This window comes from Cebus imitator, unplaced genomic scaffold, assembly GCF_001604975.1.
Source record: "Cebus imitator isolate Cc_AM_T3 unplaced genomic scaffold, Cebus_imitator-1.0 Scaffold72, whole genome shotgun sequence".
Classification (NCBI taxonomy): Eukaryota; Metazoa; Chordata; class Mammalia; order Primates; family Cebidae; genus Cebus; species Cebus imitator.
This window is the reverse complement of record NW_016107387.1, coordinates 4376296-4398270: the sequence shown is the minus strand read 5'-3', so window position 1 is coordinate 4398270 and position 21975 is coordinate 4376296. Positions and strand designations below refer to the sequence as shown.

Sequence of the window (21975 nt, the reverse complement as noted above, 5' to 3'; positions counted from 1 at the left end):
TTGGAAACAGTGTGTTAACGCACAGGACTGTCAGTTTCATGGCATGTAAGAGGCATGTGTACGTGGGTGGGTTATGTTGCTGTAGGACTAAATAGCACGTGATCTTTGGGGGAGTGGATATGATGCTTCTCAAGTAGGGCTGCCATATTTAGCAAACAAAAACATGATACTCAATTACATTTGAATTTCAGATAAACAAATCATCTTCTTGTATAAGTATATCCCATGGGGCATATTTTATCTGAGATTGGAATTTAATCATGCATCTTATCTTTTACTGGCAACTCTGTTTTCAAGGATACTTTGTAGCAGGGCTGGGACTAGGGTGAAATAATCAAGACATTCATCTCTAAAAAACTCAAAATAAATAATCAAAAGAAATCATATTTTAATGCAATAGTCTAAAAAAAAACAAATTAACAAACTACAGCCCACGAGCCATCTATAGAAATAAAATTTAATTGAAACTAGGGGCAGGATAAAGGTGAGGCTGGAGAGGCCAGCTCCTGCAAGTGCAGGCTCTGGTTCTGACTTTAAAATGCTGTTGATCAGCTGGGAGCGTTGGTTCACACCTGTAATCCCAACACTTTTGGAGGCCAAGGCGGGTGGATCACCTGAGGTCAGGAGTTCGAGACCAGTCTGGCCAACATGGTGAAACCCCATCTCTACTAAAAAAAAAAAAAAAATACAAAAATTAGCTGGGCGTGGTGGTGGGCACCTGTAGTCCCAGCTACTCAGGAGGCTGAGGCAGGAGAATTACTTGAAACCAGAAAGCAGAGGTTGCAGTGAGCTGAGATCACGTAACTGCACTCTAGCCTGGGAGACAAAGCAAGACTCCATCTCAAAAAAACAAAACAGTTGTTTATCAGGGACTTTTAATGTGAATTTTTATTTCTAAACAATTGCATCAAAATATTATTTATATTGACTATGGGGACTTTTGAGGCCCCCTTTAATTTTGTGCTTGAAGTAGAAACCTCAGGTGTGTAACCAGTAGTCTGGCCCTGGTTTTCAGGATGGAGGTAGAGGCAAAGGCATCGGGGAAGTGCCCAATGAAGCAAAGATTTATTTTTTGGTGTCCAGATTAGCCATGGCTCAATCACTAAAATATAAGTCTATTTTTCTCCTTTCTGCAAATGTCCCTGCCTCGGCTCATTAGCCAATTAGCTCCTGGAAAGCTGGGGTCGTCTCCTATTCCCAGCAAGTACCCAGCACAGAGCCGGCTCAGAGCAGGTGCTCCCCACACATTCCTCCAATGAGAAGGCACAGTGGCTCTCGGGAGCCTCAGATGCTGCCGGGAGTAAGTGATCCAGGACCTCACCACTAAGAGGAGAAACTTTTTTTCAAAGCATTTATAAATACTCCCTCCACCCTTCACTCCACAAATGGGGTGGTCAACACGTACTGCTTGTTCTTGTTTTGCTCATGATTAAAACAAGTTTATTTAATTTGATTTGCATTTTGTTGGTTTTTTTAACATTTGTTTTTCACTGGAGCTCAGAGTCTCTCCCACCCCCAAAGAATGTGATTCCTGGCCAGAAGTGAGGAAAAGGGCTGTGGTGTTTAGCTGGGGATCTGCGTGTTCCAACATCTTAAATTTGGCCTTAGGGACCAGAGGAGTGGACAGAGGGGTAGAGGCCAGAAGCAGAGGTCAGAAGTCAAAAGAATGGAAGGAGAGTGTCTCCCCTTTTATAGATGACCCCTTGGTCACTCAGCATGCCTGCTGTTTTGAAGATCTAGCCTGGCAGTTCTCCATCCGGGTATTACAATCCCCTGGGAAGCTTTTGATTTTTATGTATTTTTATGTATTTGGTTTTTTTCAGAGTCTCACTCTGTTGCCCAGGCTGGAGTGCAGTGGCATGATCTCAGCTCACTGCAACCTCTACCTCCCTGGTCAAAGCTATTCTCATGCCTCAGCCTCCCAAGTACCTGAGACTACAAGTCTCATGCCTCAGCCTCCCAAGTAGCTGAGCCACCATGCCCAGCTAATTTTTTTGTATTTTTGGTAGAGATGAGGTTTCAACATGTTGGCCAGGCTGGTCTTGAACTCCTGCCCTCAGGTGATCCGCCTGCCCTGGCCTCCCAAAGTGCTGGGATTACAAGGATGAACCACCTCGCCTGGCCCCCGGGGAGCTTTTTAAAAAAGCCGATGATGGGGTCCGACCCCAGAGATTCTGATTGAAAATGGTCTTAATAGACCATTGCTTTATCTATTAAGATCAATGGTCTATTGAGACCATTGTGCATTGGTATTTTTATAAGTTCCTGAGTGATCTTTTTAAAATTGTGGCAAAATACTATAACATAAAATTAACCACTGTAGCCATTTTAAATGAACAATTCAGTGGCATTAAGTACATTCTTACTGTCATGCAAGCATCACCACCATTCATCTCCAGGACTCTTTTCATCTTCCCGAACTGAAACTCTATATCCATTAGACAATAACCTCCCATTCTTCCCTCCCCGAGCTCCCGGTAACTTCTTTCTGTCTCTGTGATTTTGCCTATTCTAGATACATCAGCTATAAGTAGAATTGTATAGTATTTATCCTTTTGTGACTGGCTTATTTCACTCACCAGAATGCCCTCAGGGATCATCCACCATGTAGTGTGTGTCAGAATTTCCTTTTTTTAAATGCTGAATACTATTCCATGCATACCACATTTTGTTTATCTGTTCATCCATTGAGGAACACTTGGGTTGTTTCCATGTTTTGGCTTTGTGACTAATGCTCTTGGTAGGGGTGTATAAACATCTAGTTTCTGCTTTTAAATTTTTGAGTATACCTACAAGCTTAACTACTAAATCATATGGTGATTCTATATTTTTCCCAACCGCTTTGCCATTTTATATTGCCACCAGCAATGCATGAGGGTTCCAAATTCTTCATGGCCTTGCCAACATTCATTTTCCATTTTTTTTTAATGATAACCATTCCTAATGGCTGTAAAATGGTATCTCATTGTGGTTTTGATTTGCGTTTCCTTAATGACTAATGATGTTAAGCATTTTTTATGTGCTTGCTAATTGGTCTCTTGCAAGTTTTCTTTACAGAAATATCTATTCAATTCTTAGCCCAGTTTTGAATTGGATTGTTTAGTTTTTGTTGTTGAGTTGTAGGAATTCCTTTTTTTTTTTTTTTTTTTTNTTTTTTTTGAGATGGAGTTTCGCTCTTCTGCTCAGGCTGGAGTGTGGTGTCACGATCTTGGCTCACCGCAATCTCTGCCTCCTGGGTTCAAGTGACTCTCCTGCCTCAGCCTCCCAAGTAGCTGGGATTATAGTCATGTGCCACCATGCCTGGTTAATTTTGTATTTTTAGTAGAGTTGGGGTTTCTCCATGTTGGTCAGGCTGGTCTTGAACTTGCAACCTCAGGTGATCCGCCCACCTCAGCCTCCCAAAATGCTGGGATTACAGGCGTGAGCCACCGCAGCTGGCCCAGTTGTAGGAATCCTTTATAAATTCTGGATATTGATATCTTATCAGATATATTATTTGCAAATATTTTCTCTCATTCTGTAGATTGTCTTTCACTCTCTTGATGGTGCCGTTTTATGTACAAAAGTTTTAAATTTTGATGAAGTCTAATTTTTTTCTTTTTTTAGATACTTTGATGAAGTATCTATTTTTTTCTTTTGCTGCCCATGCATTGGTGTCAACGCCACCTGTGTGACTTTAATATGGGACCAAAGTTGACGACATTGGCTGAGGCAGAGGGGAAGGAGGTGAACCCTTGTCTGGAAACTGACAATACCTTGCTGAAGTCCAAATAAACTGAGCCTTCCTCCCATGTAGCATTTAGAGCTCAGAAATTCTTCCATGAGCACAGACTCAACTGATTCTCACACTCTAAGTGATAGACAATGTAGGTATGGTTGGCCCAGTTTTATGGTTTTATAAGGGGTGGTCATCCCAGCTGGAGCCTAAAAGCCTGAGACACAGACATATCTGGGTTTGTCTGATGAGTTTATATAACCATTAAAGGACAGAAATGGGGGTGGAGTGGACAGCAGCATGGTGGGTGACCCCACCTGGCTCCATGGTCAGAATCTGAGTCTGATGAGTGAAGAGAAGTTCTGGACAAAAGCTAAAAGAGCTGTTTCCAGGAGGCAATGACAAAAGCTGTTTCCATGACACATGCTACTTCCCATGGAGCTGTTCTGACAGACGATAACCTAGAAGACTCCCCAGCAGATCAGCACACAGCTTGGGCACATTAGGAGCACTGTGGCCTTGCCTGTGATTAGGAATGTGGTATTTGGCGGCAGCAATGGCACCTGGCACTAAGGGACCTATTGGTGAATCTGTGCAGGACACCTCCCGGAGATGCTAAAAATGTCCAAGAGGCACTGCACAAGGAGCTGGGATCTTATGTGGGCAGGTGGCAATGGAAGCTGGGGCAATTTGAATTATTGTTCTTAATGAGACCCATTTCTGCCCTTGAATTTACATGTACTTGAGGAATCAGGGACGTGAAATGACTTCCCCAAGGTCTCTGTAGTAGACATCTATTTTTAGAATCCACCCTTCTTACAGTACCCCAATTTTCCTCTTGGAAAAACCTCCCACCTCCTACTCTCAGTCCATGGAACTTGAGTTGTCCTGACTCTATCCTCAGTTCAAGGATGAGCATAAAAATCTGGCCAAGCAGAGCCGTACATCCTCCTGGCAGCAATGAGTCAGGCATGGGAATATAACTAACCAGAGGCAGTGAGAAGCAATCCTGACTCTTTGGCTGGGACTCTTGAGAGAAAGCATTATTTCTTTTTTTTTTCTGCTGAAATTGGAACCACGAAGAAGGCAGCCTGGATCTGCTGGTGACCGTCTTGCCAGCATGGGAAGAACCTGTCTGAGAATGGTGGTGACAGCAGAAAGCAGAACCAGGAGAGGGAGAAGTGAACCCAGAGACATTGTTAAAGCACCTGGATTAAGCCAGACCTGAAGGTAGCCCTACTCCTAGAATTTTAGCTATAAGAGCCAATCAATTTCTATCTGTGCCACGACAATTTGTGCCAGGTCATCTACCTTTTGCATCTGGAAGAGTCTTGATGACATAGGTCATCACCATCTCTACCTCCTCTTCCCTTTGGCCAAATTGAACTTCATGCTTTATTTCCCACAGAGTGTCACAGAGCTGTACAGAATCCCAGCCCAAGTGGTGCTTCTACCCTACACTAAAAAAAGAGGTGCCAATTAGGTTATCACTCGTTGGTTCTCCACGGGCCACTGAAAGCTCTAGTGGCCACTTTATCTTTCTCATTGAACCACAAACCAGCAGGGTACCTGATTACGCAGTGTCTGTCTTTTTAGACTCAAGTGATAATGATAACCAATGATAATTCTCTTTGATAACCTCAAAGAGAAGTGAAAAGCCCTCAGCCTCATTCATCAAGCAACCAGATTCATTCATGGAGTGTGGTGGAAAGAGCATTGGAGTAAGGCCTTGAGCCCTTTGGTCATATTCCTAGGACATTCTGGACTAGACCCTCAGTGTCCTGTATCTCCCACTGAAGTGGCTCCTGTGTAGTCCGCTATGTCTATATGGGAGAATTGTCTTGGGCAGATGATTCTATTAATAATAATTCTCCTCCTGGAATGTCTGGACTCATGCCCTACTGCCTCCCTCCCCTTTCCAGCTCTGACTCTGTGCAATCCTAGAGTTCTATATCCTGCTGTGTCCAGGTCAAAACTATTGGAGAAGCCCGCTGTAATCAAAGGGACTCCAGTTTAAGTACCAAATTCTACTCATACTTCCTGGCCTCAGTATCCTCATCTGTGCTATGGAGATAATAACATCTCCATCAATGAAGTAATGCCGGCAGAGAGTCTAGCATGATGCATGGCTCATAAGTGTTTATTCTCATGTTTGCTCTCCACACAGAGGAGTGCTCTCTGCCAGTGGTGACTGTGTCATCTCTGTGGCTAAAGTGGGGTCTGGAGGCATCACCACAACACCAGCCACTGGAGACTCCCCAGCCTCAAGAGGTGGTATACAGGTCAGTCAAGAATCCATGCATTTTTCTGACCTCATCTTGGAACTTGAGGCTGGAGAATAAATGGGCCTCCAAAGCAACAAATCCAGGGATCTTGGAGAACACACTGATGGAATTCCTGGGTATCCCAGGCCCTGGAGCTTCAAGGAGGCAGTAGGGGGGCCAGTTGGTAGCCCTGGCCTGACCTCTGCTCATCAGCTGGCCACTGCTGGGCAAGCTGCTTCATTGGGCCACCTTTTCCTTGTCTCTAAAACAAGGGGCTTTAGGGACATCTATGGTTCTACCTTCACCACTTACTGTATTGAAGCTGAACTCATCATTGTCCCCTGAAACCCCAAATGCTCCCTGTGTTTCTCATCTCCATAGTTGACATTGTTATTCACCCACTGCCCAAGCTACAGACCTGGATGCCACTCCTGCCCTCCCTCCTCCTGCCCCCTCAGTCAGCCAGGTGGACTCTGCCTCCTAAATGTACCCTCACTGGGTCTGGTCCTCTCCATCCCTCTGCCTTTCCCCTGGTCCAGGCCACCTGGGTGGCTGCAAAGGCTTATTCATCAGGCTTTGAATAAGCCCCCAGTCACTATTTATTTTAGTTTGCTGGGGGCTTCTCTTACAGACATAAACCCCTCCTACGCCCATGGTGAAGCTCCAAGTGCTTACCACCATTGGCTGCAGGGAAGGCCTTGGGCGGTCCAGTCCCCGCCCACCTTGTAGGTTCAGCTCACACTTTGCCCTCTCTCCTCTTTCTACCCTCCAGCCACCATGACCTTCTCCTGGAACTTGAGATAGTTGTTCGTTCCTTGTCGGCTCTGTGTTGGCTGCCTTCCGTTTGAGACTTCCCCACCCCAACTCTGTCCCCCACCTCTTGTGCAGTGGGTCTGAATCAAAATGTCCCTTCATTTTGGGATGTGGTCCCCTGATCCCCACTGACAAGTCAGCCCCTTCCACTGTGTCCTCCCCCAGTGCTCTACACGTCTCCTTGGTAACCTGGGCCATTGGTCATGGCTCCTTCCAAGTCCATTGTCTGTGCCCTCTGGACCGTGAGCTCCATGAGAGCAGGACCGAGTCAGGTTCATTCGGCACCAGGGCAGCCCAGCCTAGGGCCGCCATTGCCACACAGCCTTGTCTTCGGGGTGTGGCTGACAGAAATCATTTCCTTTTCCAGTTGAAGGATGACCAGCAGCTGCGTGCCCAGCTCCACTTGTGTTTATTGGAAACTGCTTACCCAGCACTCCACAAAGGAGCTTACAGCAGGGTGACACTTAGGACTACTATGGCCTAATCCTGGGATTAGCACAGGGCCATGGACTGGTGGGCAGAGGGAGGGGTGGGGCGGGGGATGATGGGAGGGATGCTGAAGACCCAGGAAGAAGGAACCAGTGGGCCACTACAGATGCTTCAGTTTGGCAGGGAGCTGTGCTGTGGGCTGTGTGCAGGCCTCTCTCTTGGCCCTGGAATGGATGTGTGCATGTGTGCATGTGTGCATGTGTGCGTGCATGTATGTGTCTGTGCGTGTGTGCGCGCGTGCGTGCGTGTCTGCACGTGTGTGTGCATGTGTGTGCGTGTGTGTGCGTGTGTGTGCATGTTTGTGCATGCGTGTGTGCATGCGCGTGCACACGCTCACAGGTGTCATGTGAGTGGTGAGTGGAGGGAGGACTGCTGAACAGTTGGCATCAGGGGTTCTTTTACTTTTCCTTCGCCCTTTTAGGCTCAAACTGGATCAGTCGCAGAATTTCCTTATTGGCCAGGGTTCCGTCAATGAATTCTTTCTCTGTAAGTTTATCTGTGCATTGGGAAAAAATATATGCATATATAAAACAGTCAGGATTGATAACCAAGCAAGCTGCGATGAGGCTGGCATCCAGCCAGTATCCCCAGTGGGAATGTACCTATTATGAAAATATTGAATACTCAGTGGCGCTGTGTATTCTATAGTCCTCCACCCCAGTCTGGATACCCACCTCCTTTCCCAAGACCCTTGGAGCTCCCTGGGAACCAGCAAAGAGAGGTGAATGACTGGCACTGGAGGAGCCCCCGGGATGCCAATCTTGTGTTATGTTCCTCTTCCAGTTGGCCGGTGCCCCTGCCTTGCTGGTTATTAAATACTTCAATAATTAATAATAACTATCAATTGTTATTCTATTTTCAATATTAGTTCAAGTTTCAAGGATCAAGTTTGGGGGGAGCTTCTGGGGGTTGGAGCAAAGCAAAACAATCTGGATGTCAGACCCAGAATCTCAGCTGAGAAGCACGGAACAATGTCCCCCCAGAATAGGAGTGAGAAGTGTGGGGTCCAATGAAATCATGCGAGGGGGAGCATGGCTTGTAGAGAGGTCTCTTTGGCACCTGCAGCACACAGGCACCCCATGACTCCTGGCTGCCAACTCCACCATGATCCCTTCCTATGCATCTATCCCCGTGTCCCCCAATCTCATCTGACTCCTTATTTGGGACCAGGACTGAGAGACAGCCTTGTTCCAGCCACAGCTGGTTTCCCAGTTTTTGCCAGGTGGCTTACTGTATTCAGATCAGTCCAGTGAAATGCATGGTCCTGAGCCCAGATGCCACAGTGCTTGGAGCCAAGGCCACCACAGGGAGTGGAGGTGGGTGTATAAGAGAAGAGAATGAGAAGTCTCTCCCTGGGAAACTCTTGATATGGCAGGGAAGGCAGTCACACACAGAAATACCTCTAGCATGAAACAGATGCTCCTTTCTGTTGTACGCTGACAAAGCCTAGCACAGAGTTGGTGTCAACAAGCTTTAATGAACTGAATGTGATTTCTGACTTATCCTCTGGGCCTTTCAGATACCCTTAATCCCTTCTGGGTTAGGATCTCTGCATAAGTCTGGGTGGTAAATTTTGGGTTTTAACATCCCAGTCACCCCATGGAGAGCTCAGAGAGCTTGAAACTCCCACCATCAAAGCCTGAATCTGCCGTGAGGCATTGTCTCCACGTGGGCCACGTGGAAACACATACAACACATCACCCACAGGAGTAATCCGTCGGCCCTCTGACATCATCCCCTCCTGGGACATTCGCGGGGGCAGTTTTCAGATGAGCAAATAGCGGAACACAGGGTTCAACACACGAACAGACCCAGAGGGAAGGTCACGAAGGCAGTTAAGGAGCCAGTGGGGTGAAGTGCCAAAAGAAGGCATCTTGGCAGCCAGGGTGTGTGCGAGGAGAAAGTGCTCAAAGGAGAGGTGCCAATCAGGGCCAATGAGCGAAAGGTGGGTAAAGTACCAAGGTGGTAATTTAAGGATGCGCTCACTTTCAGGTCCTGTGAGTGCACTGTTGACCCCTGAGAATGAGCGCCTCCTTAAATTCTGTGTCCTATGTCCCTCCTACCCCAATGACCTTCATGCTTCTCCGATTCCATCATTTGTGGGCAGATTAGGAGGAGCAAGGTCATCTCTCTCTGCCCTTATTTAGCATCCTGTTCAGGTTTTTCTTCTTGAACCTGACTGACTCCAGAGGTCACCAAAGGGTTTAATAAAGGATCCTTGGATGTGTTTGGGCCGTACTGTGTTTTATCAATTGAGGCACATTGCATTTTAAAAATCTCCATGGATGGCTTCTCTTAAAAAACAAAAAATCAGATGATGTCTCAACCATGATAGGTTCCATGTTCCCAGGTGGAATATGCTGGAAGCCATCAGACCAGAGGTGGACCCTCTGCTGTTTGCCAATCCTCACTGCTTGTAGGTTACCGTCCACATCACTCATTTTTATCATTCCCGCCCCTCCAGCCATATGCGTTTGCACCCCCAGCGTAACACCAGCTCCTCCACCACATCCTCCCTGTGCTGGCTGTAAGCATCACAGACGCCCAGCCCCAGCAGCCCAGGGCTGGAACCCATCACTGCCCTCAATGCAGGATCCTGCTTCCCAAGGGCTGCTTCCAGCCACTGACTGACAGGGCAGGGGCACCAAAACTGTCAGGGGCAATGAGAACACCCCATAGACTCTGTCAACACTTCCCCAGAATGCACGAGGTCTCAGGCACTTCTTACCTAACCTTTCTTTCTTTCCCTCTCTCCCTGAGGGGGATCAGATCTGCAGGGCCCTCTGATGGTTTTCCCAGCCCCTCCTAGATCCCTCCCTGTTTTCCTTCATCAGCCTTCCCCACATAAATCTCTTGCAGTCTCATTTAAATCTAATCCTGTCTTGGTAGTGTTTCTCAGACGACCCAAACTAACTTCCCAAAGTAAAACCACATAAATTTAGGTCCCACTGACTTGAAACTTGACATTAATTTAAAGTTAGGGTTAGTTGAAGTTTGCTCTTGTTCTAATTACACAGAAAACATTTTTGGTCCCTGCTCATCCTTATGGCCATTCCCCCATCGAACCCTTCAGACAGTTCTGAAAATGCACAATGGAATGAGGTGTCTGTCCCCCGTCCTGCCTGGGCACTGTGACTCAGAAGAATAAAGCTTGTTGGGGTTTCCGGGAAACAGCCCGTGGTTGAAAAATCAAAGGCAATGAAGGAAAAGGAGCTCACCGTCATCGTTCTTCCCAAAGTACTTCCAGATCTTCTCAGCTCGCTTTTCCGGTGTGTTCTCATCATCTGGAAGGAGCTTCACATCCTCAGGAGAGATCATTTTGAAAATAGCCTGTACCGAACCGAAATAAAGAACTTGTTAGGCAGAGCTCCAAGGGGCTGGCAACCCCGGAAAATCCACATCGTACACCATACACAAAAATCTACTCAAAATGGATTGAAGACTTAAACATAAGACCTCAGACCATCAAGCTGCTGGAGGAAAACACAGGAGAAAAGCTTCTGGACATCGGTCTTGACGGTGATTTTTCGGATATGACACCAAAAGTGCAGGCAACATAAACCAAAATGAACAAGCGGGATGACAGCAGACTAAAGAGCTTCTCCACGTGAGAGGAAACAATGAATAAAATCAAAAGGCAACTTATGGAATGGGAGAAAACATTTGCAAACCATGTGTCTTATAAGGGGTTAATATAAAAAATATATAAAGGGCCAGGTGCCGTGGCTGATGCCTATAATCCCAGCACTTTGGAAGGACGAGGCAAGAGGATCACTTGAGGCCAGAAATTTGAGACTAGTCTGGGCAACAAAGTGAGACTCCAACTCTACAAAAGAAAATTAATTAGCAGAGGTGGTGGGACATGCCTGTAGTCCCAGCTACTCGGGAGGTTGAGGATCGCTTGAGCCCAGGAGGTCTAGGCTGCAGTGATCCATTTTTGCACCTCTGCACTTCAGCCTAGGTGACAGAGCAAGACCCTCTCTCTCTCTACCTACATATCTATAAATATACATACACACACACGTACACACACACGTGCGCGCACGCGCACACACACACACACACACACACAAACACACACACACATATATGGAACCCCTACAACTCAATACCAAAAGAACAAATAACACAATTGAAAAATGGGCAAAGGAGGCCAGGTGTGGTGGCTCACGTCCGTAATCCCAGCACTTTGGAAGGCCAAGGCGGTGGATCACCTGAGGTCAGGAGTTCAAGACCAGCCTGGCCAACATGGGGAAACGCCATCTCTACTAAAGATACAAATTTAGCCAGATATGATGGTGTGTGCCTGTATTCCCAGCTACTCAGGAGGCTGAGGCAGAAGAATCGCTTGAACCCTGGAGGCGAAGGTTGTAGTGAGCCAAGATCACACCATTACACCAGCCCGGGTGACAAGAGTAAAACTCTGTCTGAAAAAAAAAAAAAAAAAAAAAGAAATGGGCAAAGGACCCAAATAGACATTTCTCTTAAGAAGACATGCAAGCGGACAGCAGGTATCTAAAAACATCACTGATCACCAGGGAAATATAAATCCATACCGCAATGAGATATCACCTCATACCTGTTAGAACGGCTGTGCTAAAAAAGACAAGAAATAACAGACGTTGGCAAGGATGTGGCGACAAGGGAACCCTGGTCCACTGTTGCTGGGAATGTAAAATAGTACAACCATTATGAAAGACACACCAGGGACTGTGGGTCACCTCCATCATGCTGTCCCTCTCTCAGTGCCCCACCAGCCTGCGGGAGCAGACAGCAGTTATAATACAGATGTACAGACCCCCACATGATCTACTAAATCAAAATTCCTGGGGGAGGAACCTGGGCATCTGTATTTTTGAGGTCCTCATAAGGGGCAGGGAGTTTGGGGAAAAGGCAAAGCCTTTCATTTCTTATTTTGTACCTTTCTGTACTGTTTGATTTTCCGGCCCTGTAGACATATTAATTTCACTTATTTTAAAAAATGAATATAAAAAAGAGAAAGCTTCCTGATGAAAATGTTACAGCAGCTCTGAGGTTGGAATTCGGGAATCACTACCTCAGACCCTATTACCCAGAGGTTTTAGAATAGTAAACCTCTTCTTCTGGGTTCATAAGTCAGTAGAACTGGCTTATGGCAATAATGGTTAACATTTGTTGAGTGCTTAAGAGGTGTCACTCTCTTTTTTTCTTGTTTCTTTTCTCCTCTGTTTTCTTTTTTCTTTTTTTTGTTTGTTGTTGTTTTTGTTTTGTTTTGTTTTGTTTTGAGACAGGGGCTTGCTCTGTTGCCTAGGCTGGAGTACAGTGGTGCAATCATGGCTCACTGCAGCCTTGATGTGCTGGGCTCGAGCAATCCTCCCACCTCAGTCTTCTGAGTATCTGGGACTACAGGTGCACACCACCATGCTCAGCAAATTTTTTGAATTTTTTTGTAGAGATGGGGTCTCACTATGTTGCCCAGGCTGGCCTCAAACTCCTGAGCTCAAGAGATCCTTTCACCTTGGCCTCCCAAAGTGCTTGGATTACAGGCATGGGCCACTGGGCCTGGCCTAGGTGTCACTTTTCTAAACATTTTTACACCTCATCTTCACAATAACCTTATGAAGAAGGCTTTATTGGTCCCATTTTATGGAAGAAGAAATTGAGACAACTAACTTGCTGGAAGTCACCCAACTAGAAGTAGAGGGGCAGAGATTTGAACCCAGGCATTTCAGATCTAGAACTGGTATCCCCGTGTTATGCCATAGCCCACTCACCTCCTTATTACTGGAAGGGCCTGGAAAGCATTGAGCAAGCCTGGGGGAGGGGGAGGAAGGCATCAACAAGAACTTTTCAAAGGTCTGCCCTTGGCACGGGAAGCCCCTCATTTAACCTTCTGCTCAAGGAGGGATTCAGAGAAAGGCTTAGCTTTGGGCTCAAGGATCCCATCCTTCTCACCTCCCGCCCCTCTAACAAAGCAGCTGGGTATGCAATGTAGGGGAAGCAAGAAGTGCCCCCAGACCTGTGAGATCCAGGGACAAAGGGGCACCCTTCCAGCTCCAAGTTTCTAGGATTCCACTGGCTCAGGAACACCAGTGCCAGCCGGATCCAGAAGGGACACCCAAGACAGTAGGTCCTTGGATGCTGAGGAGGGGCAGGCACGTTGGGTGGGAGCTGGGAGGTTACTGGCTCTGGCCAGAGCCTTTTGTCTCCCTAGAGACACCTGTGAGCAGGTCAGGCAGGGGCAATAATGGCTGTGAAATTATCCTGGAGGGAAGGTTGATGGCTTTGAGAAGTTCCCCTTCAGCCCCCTGGTGCTGGAAAAAGGAGCAGGGAGACCAAAGCCAGCAGCCCAGGGCAGCAGCCTCGCTGGCAGCACCCAGGGCCCTGAGGTGGAGGCAAGGGTAGGTGGCCCCCACACTCCTCTTGGTCTGTGCAGGGCCTGGGGTGCCATGTGCAGGTGTGCCAGCTGGAAGCTGGGAGTGACTGCCTGCCCACCCCACTTCCAACATGGAGGGACAGACCTTCAGGGTCTTGGAAAAGGCTGCAAAAATAATCAAATCCTCACCCTGGGTCCAGGAAGGTTATATGGTTTAACCACAGCAACACAGCTAGTTGGAGTCAGAGCTGGGGCTAGAATCCTTCACTTGTGACTCCCCCAGTGAGTGCTCTGCCCATGAACTTGGAATCTGGCGAATAGCAGAGCCTTCTGACACCTTGCACAGCCTCAGCCACTGATGGCTTCTCCCTCCCTCTCTTTCCTTTCTTCTTTTCTCTCCTCCTTTCCTTCTCCCTCTCTCCCTTCCTTCTTTCTTCCCCCTTGCTTCCCTCTCTTTCCTTCCTGACTCCTACCCCTTCTCTTTCCCTCCCTCGTTTCCCCCTCCTCCCTTTCCTCCTCCTTTTCTTCAAGGAGTATCCATTTGTAGGCTTCTGCTAGGCCCCACATTGTTGATGCAGCTCTGAAGACTTAGTCCCTGTCCCAGGCCACCCAGAGACCCCACAGCCAATGCTGGGGAGGTTGCTTTGCAGGCTGTGCCAAGATAGCAATGAGGGTGACACAAATCTGCCGGAACAGGAGACCCGAGCCGAGCACTGAGCATCAACCCATGGACCATAAGCTGTATGCTTTGCTGTTTTATTTATGGTTTCTCCTAATAAAAGCGGAAGATTTTAGTGCATTTGCAGTCATGCAAATGAAAGCATGATTACAAATGCACAAAACAGTCTCTCTACTAACAGAAATGGAATTAGAACAATAAACCGAGTGGCAGGGGCAGCAGAACTGAAAAAGAACAAGTGAAAAATATCAAAGGAAGGAAATGAGAACTGGTATAATAGGAAAGACATGGAAAAACCCTAATGTCCAAAAACATAGGAATGTTAAATAATTTCCACATTTCCATAAGCTAGAACTCCAAGCAGCTATTAAAAGTGTTTTGGAAAAGGTTGGGTACTTAGGCTTAGGCCTATAATCACAGCACTTTGGGAGACCAAGGTGGGTGTATTATATGAGGTCAGGCATTCGAGACCAGCCTGGCGAAAACCCGTCTCTACTGAAAATACAGAAATTAGCTGGGCGTGGTGTCAGGTGCCCATGATCCCAGCTGCTCAGGAGGCTGAGGCAGGATGGGAGAATTGCTTGAACCTGGGAGGCAGAGGCTGCAGTGAGCTGAGATCACGCCACTGCACTCCAGCCTGGGCGACAAGAGCAAAACTCCATCTGAAAAAAAAAGAAGTGTTTTGGAAGAATATGTAATGATACGGAAAGCACTCATGATAAAAGAAAATGTATGATAAAAATCAAATATGAATATGTCATAGCTTTAACATTGTTTAAAATTATATAGGTAAAAGACTGAAAAGGTGTCTACTGATATAGCAAGAAAAATTTTCCCTGGATGTTGGAATTAGAGGCAATTTTTAGTCTCTTTTGCCTATGCTTCTAAATTTCATCAGTTACTTCTATTAGATAAACCATTTTCAAGACACCTACTAGGTTGGTGCAAAGTAATTGTGCTTTTTGCTATTACTTTCACAACAAAGGATCTCACACGAGGACAGTATGGACGGAGGAGAAGGTGTGCTGGGAACCATGTGGAAGCATGTGTGCCTCAAAGGGAGCCTGCCAGGAGCCAAGGAGCCACGCCGCGCGTGGGAAGTGGGGGCTTATGGGCAGTGCGGTGACCCACCTGGCGCTGGGGAGAACCTTAAGACTAGAACTCAGAGTTTACTCAACTTTGACTTTTTTCGACTTTATATTTGAAGCATATTGTGTGTTTAGAATTAATCGTTGATTCAACTCGAATGTGTACTGCTGAAAATTTTAAAGGACTTGTTTGTTTGTTTGAGATGGAGTTTTGTTCTTGTTGCCCAGGTTGGAGTGCAATGGCGCAATCTCAGCTCACCACAACCTCCGCCTCTTGGGTTCAAGCGATTCTCCTGCCTCAGCCTCCCAAGTAGCTGACATTACAGGCATGCGCCACCACACCTGGCTAATCTTGTATTTTTAGTAGAGACGGGGTCTTTCCATGTTGTTCAGGTTTGTCTCAAACTCCTGACCTTAGGTGATCCGTCCACTTTGGCCTCCCAAAGTGCTGGGATTATAGGCGTGAGCCACCTTGCCTGGCCTAAAGGACATTTTAATAAAGGAAGGACGAAACAAAGGATGGAGAGAAAGAAAAAAAAAATGTAAATATAGTCACGTGCCACTCAAAGACAGGAATACATCCTGAGAAACACATCATTAGGCAGTTTCCATGTGGGGACATCACACAGCGTCCTCACACAAACCCAGAGAGTAGAGCCTACGACACCCCCTGGCTCTGTGGTCCAGCCTTTTGCTCCTAGGCTACAAACCCATGCAGCATGTGGCTGTCCTGAATGCTGCAGGCCGTTGTCACACAATGGTTAGTATTTGTGGATCTAAACGTTTCCAAATATAGAAATCATACAGTAAAAGCACAGTATAAAGACCTGTCTAGGGCACTTACCTTGAGGGGAGCCTGCCGCATTGGGCGTTGCTCTGGGTGAGTCAGTGAGTGAGTGGGGAGTGCATGTGAACACCCAGGACATGACTGTACTCTACTGGGGATTTTCTAGACCCTCTACGCTTAGGCTACACCAAATGCATTTGAAAAATCAAGTAACTTTGCTATGATGTCACTAGACAATAGGAAATTTTCAGCTCCATTATAATCTTATGGGACCACAATGGTATATACGGTCCATGGTTGATCTGAACATGGCTAAGCCACGCATCACACGACTATATTAGAAAACACTCAGATTCTTCTTCAGGAAGAAAATGAAGCTGTGGGCAAGTGCCCACCCCTCTTACCAATATCAGCATCTCGGAGCACCACTCTCTCAGAGCCAGTGTGGCCCGAATCCCCCCTCCACCCACAGCTCTACTCCCACTGCAGCAGCCGCAGCAGGGGACCCCCCAGCCCTGAGTGACCCCGGCACCGCCCAGCCACAAGGGGAGAGGGGACACTGACTAGGACAATCTCTAGCACTTCATTCTTGCTGATGGTCCCGTTGCCGTCCACGTCATAGAGGGAGAAGGCCCACTCCAGCTTCTGGTTGGTCTTGCCTGCGCTGGTCATATGCAGGGCGATGACATACTCCTTGAAGTCCAGGGTGCCATCGAGGTTGGAATCGAAGCTGCGGAACACATGCTGGGCGTAGGCCTTGGGGTCAGCGTCGGGGAAGAACTTGGCGTAGATGCTCTGGAACTGCTGCTGGGTGATACGGCCGCTGGGGCAGTCTCTCAGGAAGGACTGGTACCAGGTGCACAGCTCCTCCTCCGAGAACTTGGTGTTCAGCCGCAGCTCCTCCAGGATCTCCTTGGACAGGGCCCCACTTTTGCTGTTCCCCATGAGTGAGGAAGAGTGGGCAGCAGCTGGGGAGTCACTGGGTGGGTGGGACGTGTGTGGTGCCCTGGCTGCAGGCTGGGGCTCAGGTCTGCTGTGAGCTGAAGACAGAGATGCTGGTGGCTTAGGAGGATTTGAGACCAGTTCTTCCCAATCCTTGAAGGGAGGAGGGGCCCAGGAGCTTTGCGGAGGTGGTGGTTGTGGGGAGGGTGGCAAGGGGATGCTCCCAGAACCCTACTGAGATTAAAGCGAAGAGCCCAGGGCAGGCAGGCAATTCATCTCTGCCTCCTGGAAGGACACTAGAACAAAATAGGAGGTTGGAACTTTCAGAGCTGGGAGCTCTTGTACCACTAGCTCCAGCCCTGTAAGGCAACCACGTTCCCTGTTTCTCTTCCTTACTAACTCTGAGTGTCTCAGGGAGGGCTGGCACCCCCCACTGAGCCCTAGAATTCAGTGGTTAGGAGCACAGGCTCTGGAACCAACATGGGTTCAAATCCTAGCTTGGCTACTTAACTACCTATGTGACCCCAGGCATGTTTCCTAACCTCTTTCCACCTGGGACAGTCTTCTAATCCTTCACTGCAGTCACGTTTCTGCTTAAATGTCACCTTCCTGGCTAGGGCTATGTATACTGACCCTCTATCTATAACAGCACACCATCATCGGCATGCCCCATGTCCCCTCATCGGAATGAAAGCTCCTGAAAGACGAGTTTTTGTCTGCGTTGTTCCCAGATGCATTTCCATTGTCAGAACAGTGCCTGACAAGCTTGGGCCCCCAGTGAGCCTTTCTTGAATAAATGGGCATCATAGCGTCTACCTCACCATCATGGTGGGGCTGAAGTGAGTCAATACATGTGACACACTTAGAATAGAACCTGGCACACAGCTAATGCTAAACACTTACTTGTTTTCTTTCTGTTCATCAGTCACAGGGAGTGAAGGTAAACTCCCTGTGGGGGGTGGCCAGCAGGTGGGACAGCAGGGAGCCGCCAGGCCTGTGTCACCTCGGGAAGGGGCTGCCAGCAAATGTGGTCCCATGGGACCGTTAGATTTTATTTTTTAATGATTCAAGAGAAATCCAGAAATCATAATTTTAGATGCAATTTGCACACTTTTCAACTTTGGCAATTGATTGGAAATTTTCAAAAGCGCGATGTGGGCCAAACACAATCTATCTGCGGCTCCATGCCCGTCTGTAGCAGAGCACAGCGCTGGGAGTGAGCCGACAAGAAAATGTGTTTGCTGAGTGAATGGGTAAATCCCTGAGTGGCCCGAGACAGGGAGGTGTGTGAGGGCAGGCTTTGCATCCCAGGGGGAGTACGGAGCTCGAGAAAGCGCCCTAGTGAGGACGCTACACACCTGGATTCTTGTCACCCAGCGGGAAGGGAGTGTGGGCGTGCACTTTGCTTAGCAGAGAGCAATGCTTCGCAGGGGGTGAGGGAATGGGGGTGGGTGGGGACACACTCAGAACCCCAGCCTTGCCACTGTGGATGGAGAGTTGTCTCTTTTTGCCCATGAAGAATAAACCTTGCAGTCTCCAGGCAGGTAAAGTGTATTTTTTTTTTTTAGATATGAGTCTCCCTCCATTGTTTAGGCTGGAGTGCAGTGGTACGATCTCAGTTCACTGCAACCTCTGCCTCCTGGGTTCAAATAATTCTCCTGTCTCAGTCCCTGGAGAAGCTGGGACTACAGATGTCTGCCACCATGCTCACGCTCAGCTAAGTTTTTTCTTTTCTTTTCTTTTCTTTTTTTTCAGTAGAGTCGGGGGTTTCACCATATTGGTCAGGCTGGTCTCGAACTTCTGACCTCAGATGATCCACCTGCCTTGAATCTCAAGGTGTAAAGTGGGGTTTTTAGCCTACTTCCTAACAGCCTAGTGGCAGTGGAAGGTAGGTCCTTGCTGCTGGGAGAAAGCCACCTGCCAGGCCCAGCTGGTGTCGCTCAGAAAGGAATGAGAGGTTCAGGCACTGAGGCGCTGACTCATCCCTCCCAGCCACCCTGCTCACTGTAATTTCAGAAGTTTCTCAAGAAACCTGAATGTTGGCGGGGGTGGGGAAGGGTGCGTGTGTGTGAACTTTCTAATTTTTCCCACCACTTTGTGAGAGAATACAATTTAACAGGACTCCTTTCTCTCCTAGGCTTTCACCATCCTGCAGTGTGCATTTATTCTCAAGAGCAGTTAGAAACAGGACAGTCACCAATCTTGAAAACAAATGAACCAAGCGAGCCCAAGCCACACCATGGAATCGCATTCACTTCCAGAGCTTCCTTGCAGTCCTGAGGCAGCTCTGGGGATGCTGCAAGTGGGAGGCCACAGGAAGTGCTTCCTGGATCACACTCCTGTCCGCATCAAGCCTGCAGATGGCCAGGCCAGTGTGACAGGTGAGACGTGGATGCTCCTAAAGGCATGTCGCCAGTCCGGGGTCACATGTTGCTAAATGGGGATGCCAGGAGGAAGGAAAGCCCAGGCCTGCCACCTGTCTGGCTAGATTGTTGTCTGGGAAACAGGACAGGCAAAATCAAATGGCACACACAGCCTGCAGCCCTCAGTTTGAGACCCCGAACAAACTGACAGATCCCAGTTCCTTTTAGGTGGCTAGCTCACCTTTTAAGGAAAGGCGTGAAACTGCACGCTTCCTGGTGACGCCAACCATTTCTTGTCTGACTTTACATCAGAAGCCGTAGGCACATGAATGGATGGGTGAGTGGATGGGTCCCAGACATTCCTTGACTCTTCATTTTCACATTGCATGATAAAGACTGTAGGAGTCTAGGCCTGCACTGTCCAACACTGTTGTGGCTTCCTTTGTCTACACCACAGGAGGCCTGAGCCTAGAGGACAAGGAGGTGAGGAGCTGGGGTTGCCATGGCAATGAAAGAGGCCCTGGGCGAGGCGGAAGGCAGCCAGAGGCCGCCAGTCTTTGCTGTTCTCTCCTACCAGCCAGGCACAGGAGGAAGGAGCTGGACCCAAGTCAGAAGCAGCCTGGTACAGTCCACATTCCCCAGGTTGCTGTGCCCAGGAGGGGCCCCAGGAGACCGCAGGCAGCTGTGTTGATGCTGAGAGTGAGGGGTCATGTCCTGGAGGTTTGTTTGAAAACCTGTATAAACATCTTCTATCAGAGGGAAAGCTTATGTTCCTTAGCCAAACAAGTTGTTGGAGATGATGTATTGTGAGTGGATTTGTTAAGTCTGAGCTGAGGCCATAAACTCTCCCAAACCCCAAAGACTCCTCTTGAGAAGGCTTCTTCTCCAGGCAGATGATCCCAGTTCACGTCCTTGCTTTGCCTAGACTGAAAGATGCTTCCCAGAAGCTGGCTGGCCCTGTCAGCTCAAGCAGGAGCTTCATCTTGGCCATTAGCTGGGACCCAGACACCACCCCTTCCCCATTGCTCAACCTTGCGGGTATGAGCTGAGGGCCAAGGTGACTCTCCTGCCCTCTGGCCTGGTGCCAGCACCTACAGGGAAGCCTGCATCGAGAGGGAAAAGGGGGTATGGAAAAGGTGGCAGGGGAGAAAGAGAATGGGGAAAGACCCTCCTCCCTCAGCTGTCCCCATTGCAGAAAACGACAATCTGTCCTCTTGATGACTTAGATGGAGGCCCTTGGTGTCATCCATAGTGTTCCTCTTTTGGTCACAACCCACTCCAGTCTCTCAAGAAATCATCTTGACTCTACCTTCAAGGTGCATCCAGAACCTAACTGTTCTTCCCGCCTCCCTTGCACCGGCCTCATCTGCCTCTTAACAGTTCCTCCAGTTTCTGCTTGTCTCCTCACAGCCCCGCAGTGAGCCCCATAGCCACGAAATCAGGTCACGCACGACGGCTGCCCACTTCCCCCAGTCAAAGCCAAAAGCCTGCAACAGGCGGCACTGGCCCTCATCCCACCGTTTCTCACAGGTGCCAAGGAGGGATGAAACGGGGCGGGTGCCCTTTGTCTCCCAGCTAAGTCATCAGAGGTAAAATCACCACCAATCCCGAGAGCCTGGGAGGAACGCTGAGATGGCTCATAGAAGAAGGTGGCAGCCCTCCAGGAAAGAGGGTCACCCAGTGTCCTCATCTGCTGTCCCCTCCTCACTCTCTCCACTCCAGCCAGGCTGGGCTGGCCACAGACATGTGGGTATCTCCCCTCTGCTTGGGACATTTTCCTCCTGTGACTTTCCAGGGTCCCTCCCAGGTCTTTTTGTCTCTGATCAATTGCCACCTTCTCAAGGGTATCTCCTCTGCTTGGAACATTTGTTTTCAGTGACCTTCCAGGTTCCCTCCCAGATCTCCTTGTCTTTGATCAAATGCCACCGTCTCAATGATGCCACTCCAATGACCCTATTGAATATTGCAGTGTACTCACCCTCCCTCTGCCGTTTTTCTTTTCCACAACACTTAACACCGTCCACACTCATACCACAGAACGTAGTTCCTGAGTCTATTGTTTTTGTCTGCTAGAATGTAAGCTCCCTGAGAGCAGGACTCTGTTTCTCCCACTGATGTGTTCCCAGGACCTAGAGCAGTGTCCAGCATACACTGGATGCTCAGTAATTATTGAATGAATAAATGAATGGATGGGGCCGGGTGAGGTGGCTCACGCCTGTAATTCCAACACTTTGGGAGGCAGAGGAGGATGGATCACCTGAGGTCAGGAGTTAGAGACCTGCCTGGCCAACATGGTGAAATCCTGTCTTTACTAAAAATATACAAATTAGCTGGGCAAGGTGGTGCATGCCTGTAATCCCAGCTACTCAGGAAGCTGAGGCAAAAGAATCGCTTGAATCCAGGAGGCAGAGGTTGCAGTGAGACGAGATGGTGCCACTGCACTCCAGCCTGAGCGACAGAGTGAGACTGTCTCAAAAAAA

At 48.3% G+C, this 21975-nt stretch overlaps 1 protein-coding gene across 2 annotated transcripts; it reads right to left on the bottom strand.

Annotated features, from left to right (window-relative positions):
• Positions 1 to 7178: 7178 nt before the first annotated feature.
• Positions 7179 to 17577, bottom strand: RCVRN (recoverin). 2 transcript variants are annotated; one of them, XR_005200827.1, is made up of 4 exons: positions 16755 to 17577; positions 10500 to 10611; positions 7613 to 7777; positions 7179 to 7494 (listed from the first exon to the last, which is right to left on the bottom strand). XR_005200827.1 is itself a non-coding variant. In XM_017531436.2 (3 exons), exons 1-3 carry the CDS (start codon positions 17133 to 17135, stop codon positions 7680 to 7682), a joined length of 591 nt encoding a protein of 196 aa, XP_017386925.1. In that variant the 5' UTR covers positions 17136 to 17577; the 3' UTR covers positions 7548 to 7679. The 2 variants fall into 2 exon arrangements, 1 of the variants encoding a protein (XP_017386925.1); XM_017531436.2 differs by lacking the exon at positions 7179 to 7494 and having other exon boundaries at positions 7548 to 7777.
• Positions 17578 to 21975: the final 4398 nt, after the last annotated feature.

What these genes read in the sequence shown, in the direction of transcription:
- RCVRN (XM_017531436.2), bottom strand. Translation starts at nt 17,135, where the DNA reads ATGGGGAACAGCAAAAGTGGGGCCCTGTCCAAGGAGATCCTGGAGGAG. An exon ending in AAGTGCTAGAGATTGTCCTA is followed by an intron (nt 10,612 to 16,754) that starts GTCAGTGTCCCC and finishes GGTTCGGTACAG; the next exon opens with GCTATTTTCAAAATGATCTC. An exon ending in CTTTGGGAAGAACGATGACG is followed by an intron (nt 7,778 to 10,499) that starts GTGAGCTCCTTT and finishes CCCAATGCACAG; the next exon opens with ATAAACTTACAGAGAAAGAA.